This window comes from Caretta caretta, chromosome 8 (assembly GCF_965140235.1).
Source record: "Caretta caretta isolate rCarCar2 chromosome 8, rCarCar1.hap1, whole genome shotgun sequence".
Classification (NCBI taxonomy): Eukaryota; Metazoa; Chordata; order Testudines; family Cheloniidae; genus Caretta; species Caretta caretta.
Window position 1 is genome coordinate 96796920 of NC_134213.1, and position 14490 is coordinate 96811409.

At 47.1% G+C, this 14490-nt stretch overlaps 1 protein-coding gene across 1 annotated transcript in view; it reads left to right on the forward strand.

The window, feature by feature from the left end:
- Positions 1-2673: 2673 nt before the first annotated feature.
- Positions 2674-14490, forward strand: part of GLIS1 (GLIS family zinc finger 1) — a 269587-nt gene continuing 257770 nt past the window's right edge. The window contains exons 1-2 of the mRNA XM_048862377.2: positions 2674-2851; positions 3717-4106. Of these exons, the coding sequence (XP_048718334.1) occupies positions 2674-2851; positions 3717-4106 (568 nt within the window). The remainder of the gene's footprint in view (positions 2852-3716; positions 4107-14490) is intronic.

Genomic DNA, 14490 nt, shown 5'->3' on the forward strand with positions numbered 1-14490 from the left:
CGGGTGTGCGGTGCGCACGGGGGCAGGGTGTGCCAGTCCGGGTGTGCGGTGCGCACGGGAGCAGGGTGTGCCAGTCCGGGTGTGCGGTGCGCACGGGGGCAGGGTGTGCCAGTCCGGGTGTGCGGTGCGCACGGGGGCAGGGTGTGCCAGTCCGGGTGTGCGGTGTGCGGTGCGCACGGGGGCAGGGTGTGCCAGTCCGGGTGTGCGGTGCGCACGGGGGCAGGGTGTGCCAGTCCGGGTGTGCGGTGCGCACGGGGGCAGGGTGTGCCAGTCCGGGTGTGCGGTGCGCACGGGGGCAGGGTGTGCCAGTCCGGGTGTGCGGTGCGCACGGGGGCAGGGTGTGCCAGTCCGGGTGTGCGGTGCGCACGGGAGCAGGGTGTGCCAGTCCGGGTGTGCGGTGCGCACGGGGGCAGGGTGTGCCAGTCCGGGTGTGCGGTGTGCGGTGCGCACGGGGGCAGGGTGTGGCAGTCCGGGTGTGCGGTGCGCACGGGGGCAGGGTGTGCCAGTCCGGGTGTGCGGTGCGCACGGGAGCAGGGTGTGCCAGTCCGGGTGTGCGGTGTGCGGTGTGCACGGGGGCAGGGTGTGCCAGTCCGGGTGTGCGGTGCGCACGGGAGCAGGGTGTGCCAGTCCGGGTGTGCGGTGCGCACGGGGGCAGGGTGTGCCAGTCCGGGTGTGCGGTGCGCACGGGGGCAGGGTGTGCCAGTCCGGGTGTGCGGTGTGCGGTGTGCACGGGGGCAGGGTGTGCCAGTCCGGGTGTGCGGTGCGCACGGGAGCAGGGTGTGCCAGTCCGGGTGTGCGGTGCGCACGGGGGCAGGGTGTGCCAGTCCGGGTGTGCGGTGCGCACGGGGGCAGGGTGTGCCAGTCCGGGTGTGCGGTGCGCACGGGAGCAGGGTGTGCGGTGCGCACGGGAGCAGGGTGTGCCAGTCCGGGTGTGCGGTGTGCGGTGTGCATGGGGGCAGGGTGTGCCAGTCCGGGTGTGCGGTGCGCACGGGGGCAGGGTGTGCCAGTCCGGGTGTGCGGTGTGCGGTGTGCATGGGGGCAGGGTGTGCCAGTCCGGGTGTGCGGTGTGCACGGGAGCAGGGTGTGCCAGTCCGGGTGTGCGGTGTGCGGTGCGCACGGGGGCAGGGTGTGCCAGTCCGGGTGTGCGGTGCGCACGGGGGCAGGGTGTGCCAGTCCGGGTGTGCGGTGTGCGGTGCGCACGGGGGCAGGGTGTGGCAGTCCGGGTGTGCGGTGCGCACGGGGGCAGGGTGTGCCAGTCCGGGTGTGCGGTGCACACGGGAGCAGGGTGTGCCAGTCCGGGTGTGCGGTGTGCGGTGTGCACGGGGGCAGGGTGTGCCAGTCCGGGTGTGCGGTGCGCACGGGAGCAGGGTGTGCCAGTCCGGGTGTGCGGTGCGCACGGGGGCAGGGTGTGCCAGTCCGGGTGTGCGGTGCGCACGGGGGCAGGGTGTGCCAGTCCGGGTGTGCGGTGTGCGGTGTGCACGGGGGCAGGGTGTGCCAGTCCGGGTGTGCGGTGCGCACGGGAGCAGGGTGTGCCAGTCCGGGTGTGCGGTGCGCACGGGGGCAGGGTGTGCCAGTCCGGGTGTGCGGTGCGCACGGGGGCAGGGTGTGCCAGTCCGGGTGTGCGGTGCGCACGGGAGCAGGGTGTGCGGTGCGCACGGGAGCAGGGTGTGCCAGTCCGGGTGTGCGGTGTGCGGTGTGCATGGGGGCAGGGTGTGCCAGTCCGGGTGTGCGGTGTGCACGGGAGCAGGGTGTGCCAGTCCGGGTGTGCGGTGTGCGGTGTGCATGGGGGCAGGGTGTGCCAGTCCGGGTGTGCGGTGTGCACGGGAGCAGGGTGTGCCAGTCCGGGTGTGCGGTGTGCGGTGCGCACGGGGGCAGGGTGTGCCAGTCCGGGTGTGCGGTGTGCGGTGTGCATGGGGGCAGGGTGTGCCAGTCCGGGTGTGCGGTGTGCGGTGTGCATGGGGGCAGGGTGTGCCAGTCCGGGTGTGCGGTGTGCACGGGAGCAGGGTGTGCCAGTCCGGGTGTGCGGTGTGCGGTGCGCACGGGGGCAGGGTGTGCCAGTCCGGGTGTGCGGTGTGCGGTGTGCATGGGGGCAGGGTGTGCCAGTCCGGGTGTGCGGTGCGCACGGGAGCAGGGTGTGCCAGTCCGGGTGTGCGGTGTGCGGTGCGCACGGGGGCAGGGTGTGCCAGTCCGGGTGTGCGGTGTGCGGTGTGCATGGGGGCAGGGTGTGCCAGTCCGGGTGTGCGGTGCGCACGGGAGCAGGGTGTGCCAGTCCGGGTGTGCGGTGTGCGGTGTGCATGGGGGCAGGGTGTGCCAGTCCGGGTGTGCGGTGCGCACGGGAGCAGGGTGTGCGGTGCGCACGGGAGCAGGGTGTGCGGTGCGCACGGGAGCAGGGTGTGCCAGTCCGGGTGTGCGGTGCGCACGGGGCCCCGGTGCCCCTGCGATACGTGTCCCGCTCCCCACGGGCTGGGGGGGGGGGGGGCTGCGCCGCACGTGCCGGTACCTGCGCGCCCCGCCCACACCCGCGGGGCCGGCCCAGGGCCCCGGCCGCCGCCCCCGGGCTCACGCCGGCTCTCCAGCCTGTCAAGCCCCGACCGCGGGGGGGCGGCCCAGCCCGCCCTCTCCCCGCCCTGACTGGCTCGGGGGCCGGGCGGGCTCCGGCGCGGCGGCAGGCCAATGGCCCGGGCTGCCGTCCGTCAGCCCGCCGGCCCCGGAGGGGCGGGGGCTCGGGCTCGGCGGCGCGGCGCGGCGCGGCGGGACCGGGCGAGCGGCGCGGTGGCGGCGGCAGTGGCAGCGGCAGCGGCGGCCGGGCGGAGGGAGCCCGCCGGCCCGTCCGCCCGCGTCCCCAGGCCAGGTAGGCGGGCGAGCGCGGGGGCCGCCGGCGGCCGGAGGTGTGAGGGGCTGGGCGGTGTCGGGCGCACGCTGCCCGGGCAGGTCGCTGCTGTCCAGTGACATCTGCCTCTGCAGCTCCTGCCGCCCTGGCTCCCGGGCCGGGCCGGGGGAGCCGGGCGGGTGCCCGCCCCGCCGCGGCTCGGGCTCGCCTGTCCCCCCGGCGGGCTCCGCCTGGCCCAGGCGCTGAGCCAGCGCGTCCCCTCGCGCGCTGCCGTGACCCCCGGGCAGCGGATTAGCACGTCGTGTAAGTCAAGGGCTCAGAAACACGCTGCCCAAACAGCCGCCTCGGGGTTATTGGCGTTCGCACGGCAGCTCTTGTGGTTGTCGGGGCGGTTGCTGTTTGAACGGTTCAGGAACCGGCCTGAACAAATCATTCAGAGTTTGTCTTTCCCTTTCCCTGAAACGACTGAAAGGACCAGCGGTGTCCCTGGGGAAATAAAACAACCAAACCTACCGTCAGTTTTAAAAGCTAAACTCCCCGCTCTCTCCCAAACAGCCCCGGAGCCTTGAAAAGTGCCTTCCCATCCCTGTATATATGATTCTGCATGGGGAGAAAGGGCTGGCTTACCTGCCTTTTACAATAACTTAGGATTTGTTTGACTGGACACCAGGAAAGATCTCACTGAGATTGTATTCATTAACCCTTTAGGGTTTCCAGGTTTGTAGTAGCCTCTTCTTTTAAATGACTTACTGGCTAGAATATATGAAGGTACCTGGTGTTAGACCATAAGTTTGTAGGGTGTTTTTACCTGTTGCTTCCATTGCTTTAAGAGTTAAAGAGGGGCAGCTTCCATGCCATTTGACACTCCTTGTGCTGTTTTATGTAGGAGATAAGCAAGGACCCTTCCAGCAGAGGGACACAAATATGCACTATGGGGTTGCAGAGTTTCAGAAACCCAGTACCAGTGCAGCCTTCTTTGAAGCGATTGATAAATGCCAAGTAGTGCCTATGAAGGAACTGCCACAAGTGACTTGTTCGAACACTGGTAAAACATTTTTGAATTCTCAGATGTCCTTTAAAATAACTGTCAACAACAGCAGCGACAATACAGAACCACAGCAAAGTCCCCATGAAATGTCAGTACCTCTGTTAGATCTCATCCCCAAAAGACCAAGCATATTTGAGAGGCTTCCAATCCTTCAGCGGACACAGGAGTTCCGATGTCCTAAAAGCTCCAAAGAGTATTTCCAGCAACAGAAACATCAAAGCGTGAAGGGTGAGTTATAAAATGCGTGAACGAAACAAACAAAACCCAACACCAATTCATCTGTATCAACCTTTTTCTTTCTGGTCTTCAGGATATTTTCTGAAATGTTTATATAATGCTGCAAATTTATTTTCTTTCCACCTTCTAAATGCGAGATAATGTAAACCAGACTTTGTCTGCAGATGGAGTACACAGAGTTCTTGATATGTTTCAAGAAAATCTTGAGACCAGCATCCTCTTTAATTTCCTTGAGCAGCCTCTCCGCAGTTTTGGAAAACACACAGGGGATGGTCATTTAAGCTGGGTCTGCTCACTGGGGTGAACTGGGATAGGTCGTCTTATTTCACCCTGTTCTTGTGGCTTAAGGTAAATGCCTAGTCTTATTAAATTGTTTGTTTGAATTTGTATGTTAGACACTGAGAAGGTGTGATTAACATGTGTGTAAGCAGTGAGTCCTCAGACCCAGGATTCCTGATGTCTGAGAGGGATTGTATAAAATCAATTTTTTTTTTTTAGTTTAGAAATGCATCTTTTCATCCATTGTTCTTAAAGAAGTTAATAACTAATGACATTATATTTGGTTGGAAGTTGGTTATTTAAACCTGTCCACCTTTTGCTATTTGATTGTGTTAGCTTATCAAAGTTCAATTTTAAAATATTCCACTCTCTAGATAATCACTTGAGATACATATCTGGTTTCTGAGAGAGTACAAGCATCTCATCCATGTTATAATACACTTACCCAGACAGATGTGCACAGATTATTAGGGCAAAGGCAGTCTTTTCGATAATGTTCACAAGGTGATTTCTCTTTGTATAAAAACCTATGGAAATGTCCTCTATCTGGCTGGTGTAAGATACTTCCCACTAGGAATTGCATCTATTTCTTTCCTTTCTATTGAAAAGTAAAGTAGACTGTTCACACGTGGACTAGAAATGTTCTCTTTTGTGAGCTTTTACGTAGGGTAATGGGGCTGGCCACTATATTATTATTCTGAAGTGTCACTGACTCCAGTGAGCCTTAGTGGAGTGTCCATTTCTTCCAGCCTCAGGATGCATTCATTCATCTCAGTCTAATGCAAACTGGAGCAACAGATTATAAATAACCTTTATGTTCTCTAGAGCTTCGGCATTCCCCTTCTGATTAAAGATTTTCCCAAGTTCAGCAAGGGTGAAATTTGTGTCTACTGCACACAGCCCAAATGCATGGGATTTGCAACTTGGGGGGAGTGCACATGGGGGGAACGCACAGAGCTTTAGCACAGCTATGCTGAAATTTCTACTACAGGCTGTGGAAAGGACTCCATCCTGCCAGTCCCTCCCCCCCCAACCCCCCCATTTGGGGTGCCACCAGGAACACCTTTGCTGTTTTCTCAGCTTGCCTAAAAGCCCACCCATTTGTTGCCCCACAGCAAGCTGATGTGGAACTCCCCTCTGAGGGGCTCTCAGTCCCCATATGGTTTCCCTACACCCCCCTATCCCCATGTTGAATAGCAAAAGTTCCACTGTATGTTGGCTTCCCTGCAGCAGAAAGAAGTGGGTCTGGGGAGAGGGACACACATTCATCTTAACTGATCACACTATCTTCCCTTTCCTCTCCATTCATCACTGGAGTTTATTCCTGTTTGTAAAGCATCCAGTTTCTCCATTTAGGGTCCAAGCCTAAACATGCTTAAGCATGCAAGTAACCTGTACTACCCACGTGAGCAAAATTATCCACATACAGGATTGGGATTGGGCTCTTTGCCATGTCCACCTGGTGCATAATGCTGGCATATCGGATTTTTCCCATCTGAGTGGTTCAGCTATGCTGTTGGTTAAGACTTTTTAACACAGACCAGAAGCTGGGGACAGGGGAAATGAAATGTTGTTGGGATAGATTCTCATTGTTTTGAAGTGTCACTGACTCCAGTGAGCCTTAGTAGAGTGTCTATTTCTTCCGACAAACTACAGTGTGCATTCATTCATCTCAGTCAAATAGAAACTGAAGCAACAGATTATAAATAGTCTTCATGTTCTCTAAAGCTGCAGCGTTGTCCTTCTGATTAAAGATGCGCAGCTTGTGAAGTGACAGCAACTGCACACACACAGTTGTGCATTTTTCAAGTTCTCTTGCTGTGAGCCTCGTGCTCTTCCAGTAATAATATTGACATTTCTAAAGCACCCACCGGACACTCCATAAGCAGGGAGATTGCAGTGCTGCTGCACCAACAATTGACTGCTAATAACAAGAGCCACCTTATAAAATTAAATAATAGAATAATCAAATAATATACTAAATTGCCATCATTTGGCTTTTTTTAAAATTGCAATCTGTAAGCATCCAGACTTTGCCAATAGCCCTGCAAATAGGCTAACGGTTATAGGAAAAGACAGGTGTATGTGGACATGATGTAAGAAACAACCAAGAAATCAGAAGGGGGGGAAAAGGTCAAATGTACCCTGCAAAGGTTTTCAAGGGAGGAACTGGTGACAGTTTGATTTCAGACCATCACACAGCGGGTCTTCTGCACTTCAGTACTGCATATGGAATAACTCCCTCTTCAGTCTGGGTTAGATTACAGAATATGCCTCCTGGTTTAGGTTTATCCCTTTTTGAAGGGTGGGAGCAGGGGGGAAGGACCCTCTTACCGTGAGCGTAAACCATTTTTATAGTTGTCTGTAAACATTTTGCCAAACATGGCTTTAATTTTTTTGTTTAAAATTTTTTTTTAAAAAAGATACTGCCCCATTAACAAAAAGCACAGCTTTAAGGCAATTGTAATGAGAAGGAGCAGCCTGCTGTTGCAATGTGCTCTCTGTTATTCCTCTGCTGTTGCGTGGTATTAAGTCTTGATCCTGCAAACACTTCCATACCTGAACAACTAGTCTAACTGAACTCAGAGCAACTGGCCATGTGCGTAAAGTTACTCAGGTGTGTAAGTGTTTGCAGCCTGGGGCTGTCTATATTTCAGCAAAAATACAGCCTTTTAAAAAGGGAGCTTCAAATTTGTCCCTTTCTGGCAATGATTTTTATTTTAAATGTGACATTTTGCCCAACCTCTCATTCGGTGTGATTGGCTGTGCTACGCACTAAGCCCTCCTTGTTTTACCTCTGATCTCAGTGGATTGCAAGCTGTAGTGTTTGCACCCAAACATTGTTCCCTTAGAGGCACTTGTGGTCCACTGGGCATAGAATAACTGTAATAAAAGGTATGACTAACTTTACAATATTTTCCCAGGGTTATGTGGTTTTGCTGTATTTAATTTTCTTTAATGCTATAATATGTGATTTGCAGGGTAGCACAGGGCAAAATAATAATCAGTTACACAAAAAATACTTGAGGTTCAGGTAGGGAAGAAAAATTGTGACAAAATACATCAGAATCCTGTCCAATATGTGTTTAAAAAAACCCAATTAAAAGCAGTTTTGATCATTACAATGAAATGCTCTTTTTTGCAGGTTCATGTGATATATTGGATTCATGAGTCATCTGTGTTAACTCATGAAACGATACTTGTCCTGTCCTTTGTGCCGTTAGGGAAAATACTCCCAACTGCACAAACCTTTTCAGGAGCTACTTCAGACAGTTATTTAAATTAAGAGACAGTAAAGTAGTTTTAGCCTTCAGTATTTGGTCACTTCCTTGATGAGGGTCATAATTATATGATTATTTAAGTAAAGCCACAGATTAACATAATGCTCTATACTAGCAAACTTGCACATAAAAAAGAAAACAAGGGGCCAGGTCTTGCAATACCTTACTCATGTAAGTAAACTGATGACTACAGTGGGCTATCTTTCCTGGATAATTAAAGATTTGCAGGACTGGGACAAAAGGCATAAGATGGTGCAATATAACTAACCCAGTTATTATACAATATATTAGATATACTGACTGTTCTTATTGGGCCTGATCCTGTAACCCTCCCTCACATGAATGATGATCATTCACCCAAATAGTTCCATTGAAGAGAATGAGATTACTTGCATGATTGAGAATTACTCATTTCAGTTTGGTGGGTTGCAGTTTTGGTCCCATTTTGAATGACAATCTCCATATTTACTCAGTTTCATATGTAGTACACAGGGTGTTCTTTCTCACCTCATTTTGATTCCCATACAAACCCAGCCCACTTCACATTTTGGGAGCATCGTAGTTTTGAATAATCTCTTACAATTAAATCTTATAAATCAAATAAATCTTTTTTTTTGTTTTGGGGTTTATGTGAATAATGTATAAAAAACATAACTTTCCTAATTTTATTTTATTTTTATTTTATTTTATTTTTCCCCCTTCTTCCTGGAAAAAAGGGGAGAAACTGCAGCTGAAATCACATTTGCTTTAGGTCATTTTAGGTAAATCTTTTTTTTTCTTAAATTAGCTAAAACTGTTACACATTTCCAAAAGAGAGAAATAAGTTTTCAGTTATTTTCTGCAGAAGGAAATTCCTTTGTGGTTTGTTTTTTGAGATTGGAAGTCACTGAATCGAATGTGCCCCTCTCATAGATTTCTAAATGCTATTGCACAGTTTAAAAGAAAAAAAAAGTGGATCTAATTGCATCCGGTATTTAGGATTTCATTTTTTATCTAGGGATGCTTAATGAAACACAGAATAATTGGCAAATAAATAACAAAAGAACCAACTACCAATATGTTACGTAAAGGCATATACAGCAACTATAATGTAAAAGTATAGAGCTTTCTGGTTTAGAAATAAATGAGCTGTTAGAAAGATGATAGTAGTAGATATCATTTAGCAATTATATATGATAATGAGCTGTAATTATTTCAGTCAGAAAAAAATGAACCTGTTAATTAAAATGATACATTTTATAACCTCTTGTGTTCTACTTGAAGGAGCGGATTTAAATGATTAATAGTTACTTATTATGGCTTTAAAATTTTATATTGACACATGGAATGAAAACTAGGTTTACAATGTATTTTGTTAAATGGGGTGAGAGGATTGTATTTTATGGTAAACTAAAAGACAGTTAATTTAGGACTTCAGTTCTGCAGGTATGAGTTACTTTGCTCTTATGAGTCATCCTATTGACCTAATATTCAAACTGTTCTAAATTACTCAATTCTTAAATAGATCTGAATGGCTTTTCCCATTTTAGGGTCCAATCCTGCAAACACCTACACATGAGGTGTGTGCTGAATGATTTTTAGTAGATTTAAGACCATGTTATAGAACTGTTGAAAGATTATGTTTGTAAAACTGCTGAATTTAGAAAGAAATGTGCATGCAGATGTCTTTTGCAAGAATGCACAAGCTGTCCTGTCTTTACGCGTATTCAGTCGTAAACTCTGACAGTTATTCCATAGGCTGTGAGAATACTTAAAACGATTAAATGCACCCCTCTTTGACAAATTCAAATGGGAAATAAAGTGTAAATTTTAAGAATGTGGGTAATTAACCATTGGAACAATTTACCCAGGGTTATGGTGGATTCTCTGTCACTTACAATTTTTAAATCAAGATTGGATGTTTTTGTAGAAGTTATGCTGTAGGAATTATTTTGGGAACGCTATGGCCTGTGTTATAAAGGAGGTCAGGCTAGATGATCACAATGGTGCCTTCTGGCCTTGGAAATTATGAATAGTACTTTTCTTCTACAGAAAGATTCACTTCCTTAACAATGAGCAAAGATGTGCAGTAGGTTGCTATTTAATTGTATAGGGTGAAATCCTGGCTCCATTGAAGTCAATGGAAGGTTTGTTATTGACTTTGATGGGGGCGGGAGGGGGGGAGGGGTCAGTATTTCAGCCATAATAGTATTGTAGATATACCCTATGCTGTCAGGTGTGCTGAACAAGTATCAGCCCTTGCATTAAATATGTCGGTAAACTTGGAAGTGAAATAATCAGGGGAATGTGTCTGTCTGTGGCAGATTTAGGATATTGTAGGTTAACTTCCATAATTGATCAATATTACGATTACAAAATATTGTAGAAATGTGAATATACCTCTGTTTTAGAGCTTTTTTGAAACACACTTAAAGATGCTGACTGGGCAATTAGAGAGGGATTAGAGATGCAAACTGCTGCATTTCATACTCCACGTTTCTATCAGTACATGTCAACAGACCAGAGAAGTCACACAATCCGGCAGTCGTTTCACAGTGTACGGTAACTTCTTTTAATATAGGGCTGGTTTGTTTACTTTATTTGTCAGCCTCAAAACTTTATTTTCCAGCACACTGATGCAACTTATAAATACAAAAAAAAAAAAAAATTGGATCAAAAGCAGGGGTGGTGTTTGCTAATTCTCATACAGTGCAATCTTACCCTAGAAATCTGAAAACAAGAGCAAAGATGTGTTTCTGAATATGACACAGCTGTTACCTTGTATCCCGAAAATCCTGAACATTGGAATGAAGTGAACAAAATGACTGGTTGAAGCACTAAAATGGCAGGAGTCATTTTCAATGTGGCAAGTTAAAATCAAAGATCATGTCATCTAAATTCAAGTCCAATTCTACCTTTCAGTTTCAACTTCGAAGAATAGTTGCCAAGATTTTTTTTTCTTCACTGTACTTTAAAGCATTCAGTATGTGAAACCCCAGAGGGTATCTCCTGCTTTCTGTTTGCAGAATCCATGCTTCACTGGTAACCTGGCACATGGCTTTTTTTTCTTTACTATGGTTAATTTAGGTTTATGAAATGATTATTCATCACTGATGATTATTGGGAAAAGTGAGCTGCTATAGGAAATAGACCCACATTCTGACTTTTAGCTTTTCAAATTTTGCCTTTTAGAAGTTGGGAATTGCAAGAACTTATATATTCAGATCGTCAAAAGTCATGAACTCGTTGTCTGTCTCTCCTTTAGATCATTGTATTTGTGTAAATATAATAATGTGAAGTATGTTTGGCCTTTTGTTTCACAGTGCCCGAATATTTTTTTTGGTGCTTTACACAATTAACTAATAAAAAGCATTGTAATAGAATAAATCTCATCGGCTTTGTCTTAAGGGTGAGCTTATGCAAAGCGTTTCAAATCGCATTGGACTCTCTTGTATTCAAGCTTTTCCAGTGAAGCAGGAGGAAGAATTTGTGAGTATGAGAATACATTAATCTTTCTGGAATAAGTAGAAAGCAAATATATTTTTTGTGTGGTGGTTTGCTTTTTTTGTGCACATTTAACCAGAGGAAAAAATGGTTTTAAGTAGACATAATCAGATACTGTAAAACACTTTTTAATACAGATCTCAATTGTTATTTTAAGCTTTTAAGGGGCTGAAGATTTAGTTTATTTTGGAACATTGCTGAACTGTGTGAAATGTGTCTCTGGGGGACCAGGTATTTTAATACCTAGTAGAAGTTTGCATAACAGTAGATGATGTATTTAGCCTGCCTTCCAATGCTGTAAATAAATTACACATGCTGCTTTAGACAGAGAGCATCCAATGTGTAAATCAAAGGCTAATTTTTTTAAATTAAGTAATATTTCGTAACTGAGATTTTTTGAAAAGATAAGAGTTAGATTATATGTGACAATACTCAAGCCAAGTAACTTCTCAGCACAACATGGAAGGCCTAAGATTATTTTAAATATGTGCCAGTGATTCATTGCTTTTTGATAATTTGATGTGGTTAAGTAGCTTAAATACTGAAGTCAACAACCCCTGAGGCAAAGAAAGATAATACACTTAGAATTCTATCTTAAAAATGAAATTTGATAGCTTCCACTTTCTAAGCCTGTCCAACTCTCAGTGCAGTTAAAGGAAAATAGCAGTAAACGTATTAATTTAGTTATGTACTTTTTCTTATTTGCATGTATAACATAACATGCACTTTAGATAAGAAACAGAATAGTTTGAAACAAAAGAAACAAAATGCTGTTAAATACTTCATGCTTAACACAACCCCAATTCCCTTATAATAAGTTTAAATATTAATTCTGTGGAATGTCAGATGCCTAAAGCTAGACATTAGTGATCTGCAGTTTCAAATATCTAGGAGTGGGTTTATGAAACAGGATATTTAACTGGGAGAGATGACTAGCACATTTCAGAGTTATCAGAACACAGACAACAGCGCATGATGACTTTTTAAAAAAAATCATAAAATAAAGAAAATTGTTTTAGGTGCACGGGGTTTGAAAAACTTAGATTTAATTATTACTGTGGAAGAATAGCAGTGGTTTCTTACGCATTTAATTTCTAGATCTGCTTGTTTTATTTCTTCTCCTGCCGCTCTCCAGAGCAGCTGGCTTTGATTTAACCTGAATCCTACACTGAGGGCAAATGATCAGTCACTCACTTACAATTACTGTATGTAGAGCTCTTCACTGGAACATCTTCGAAGTGGAGCACTACACGAAAAAGAGTACCAAATGGGACTGGAATAATGTTTGAGGAAGGCAGCGCTCTGGGTTCAAAAGGCCTCAGTTCACCACAAAACAGATCTCTCCACTTACACTTCTTTGTGCAAATCCTGCTCTTTCCCCATCTGTATCTGGTAAGGTGGGGTGGGGCGGGGCGTGGGGAATGTTTTCTGTGGATAAAAAGGAAATTGCCATTTTATTTCCCAGTGTTTTCCTGAAAGGATTTCCAGCATGGGATTTTCGTAAACACTCAGGCCTGGTCTACGCTACAGAGTTAGGTCGACGTAAACTTACATTGACCTAACTCTGTAAGCATCTATACTAAAATGTAACTCTCACCGGTGTAACTCACCCACTACACTGATTTAATAACTCCACCTCCGCAAGAGGCTTAGCGCATAGGTCCATGTAGTTAGGTTAAGGCAGTGTCCATGCAGACACTTCATTGGTTACATCGACTGTTACTGGCTTTCAGAAGCCATCCCACAATGCCTCACAGTGACAGTTAAATTGGTGCAAGCACTGCTGGTGAGAATGCACACAGCTGACACAAGGAACGTAGTGTGGACATGCAAAAGCGATTTTAATTACGGCGGTGGCTGTACATCAACGTAACTTAGGTCAACTTAATTTTGTAGCGTAGACTTGCCCTCCATGGTAGCCTAACTGCTCCCACTGAAATCAAAGGCAATTCTACCATTGACTTCAATGGGAGCAGAGTTGGGCCAGCACTGAGTGCTTTTGAAAATTCCTCCCATATTCTCTTGAGAAACAGAGAGCATAATATACGGCCCGGTCCTGCTCCTATGTCCACTTTAGTGGCAACAGAAGCAGACCTATATTGGGACTCTGGGGTAAGGCAATCAGCAACTCCATGTTAAACATTTTATTTCCTGGTTGGGCCTCACATGGTCCTCTCAGGCCTTTTCATCTGTGGATTGCAGGCTGCTAGAAGAGCCTATGCACATACATTCAATCTGCAGTCAATTCCTGGACCTAGTGAGACCCAGAGCCAGGGAAGTCAGTGAAGGGGGAGAATGGGACAAGGGTCATGTCAGATGAAGTCAACTAGGCCAGAGTAAATAGATACCATAGTAGAGGAGGTTTAAGGGGTCCTGGGTTCTATCCGAGGCTCTGTCACTGAGTTGCTGGGGGACTTTGGGCAAGTCTATGTACACCTACCCTAGTTTCTCCATCCTGTAAGATGGGGTTAATGGCACTTGCCCTATTTTGTAGAGTGCTTTGAGTTCTAGATGAAAAATGCTATGTAAGTGCAAAAGGTTATCTACTATCATTATCCAAAATGTTTCCAGGAGGGCAAGAGCTCCTGGTCAGACACCCCCCTTGTGCTTCCTGGTACCATCCATCCAGTTCACTGCAGGAAGGAAGCTGAGGGGCAAAGGACATTCCTCATGTCTACTTCAATACCCAGTAGTTCAAGTTGTTAGAAATGGAGTTATAAAAGAATTATTGCAAAGTGGATTTAAAATGGATGGAGATGGCCACTGGAGTATTCTTGTGTAGGGGAATTCTGCCCTCAGAGAAAGCTGGCAGCATTGACTCCACTCCACCGTCCCCTCTCTTCTAAAGGCTCAGGGGAGATCCAGCACACCTCAGCTCCGCTGGTGTAAGCTCCCCGAAGGACGGTATGCATGTGGTGTAATTCAGAGCTACCCCTCTGCAGCTCTAACTTGCACTGAAGCTGGACAGTTTGGGATGAGAGAGCTGCTATCAGTTCCCTGATGACCCCATTGCTTAGTCTGAGGAAGGTTTGAATGCAGCTGAGAATCTGTTCGACTTGTTTCCTAAATAAAACACAGCACTAATCATCTCTTTACCTAGATTCTTATACAACCTTGATTGCTGTAGTATCAGTCTTCAGACTTGATTTACATTTAGTCAACAACTCAGAGGGACTAGTTCCACTTTTCCTGACTTTGGTGTAAATCTTGCATAATTCCATTGATATCATGTAGTTACTCCAGATTTACATCAGAAGTCAGTGAAATTAGTCATGTAAATGATCAAGCCCAGACGATCTAATCTGCAAACATTCTTTTTGTGAATATAGAAT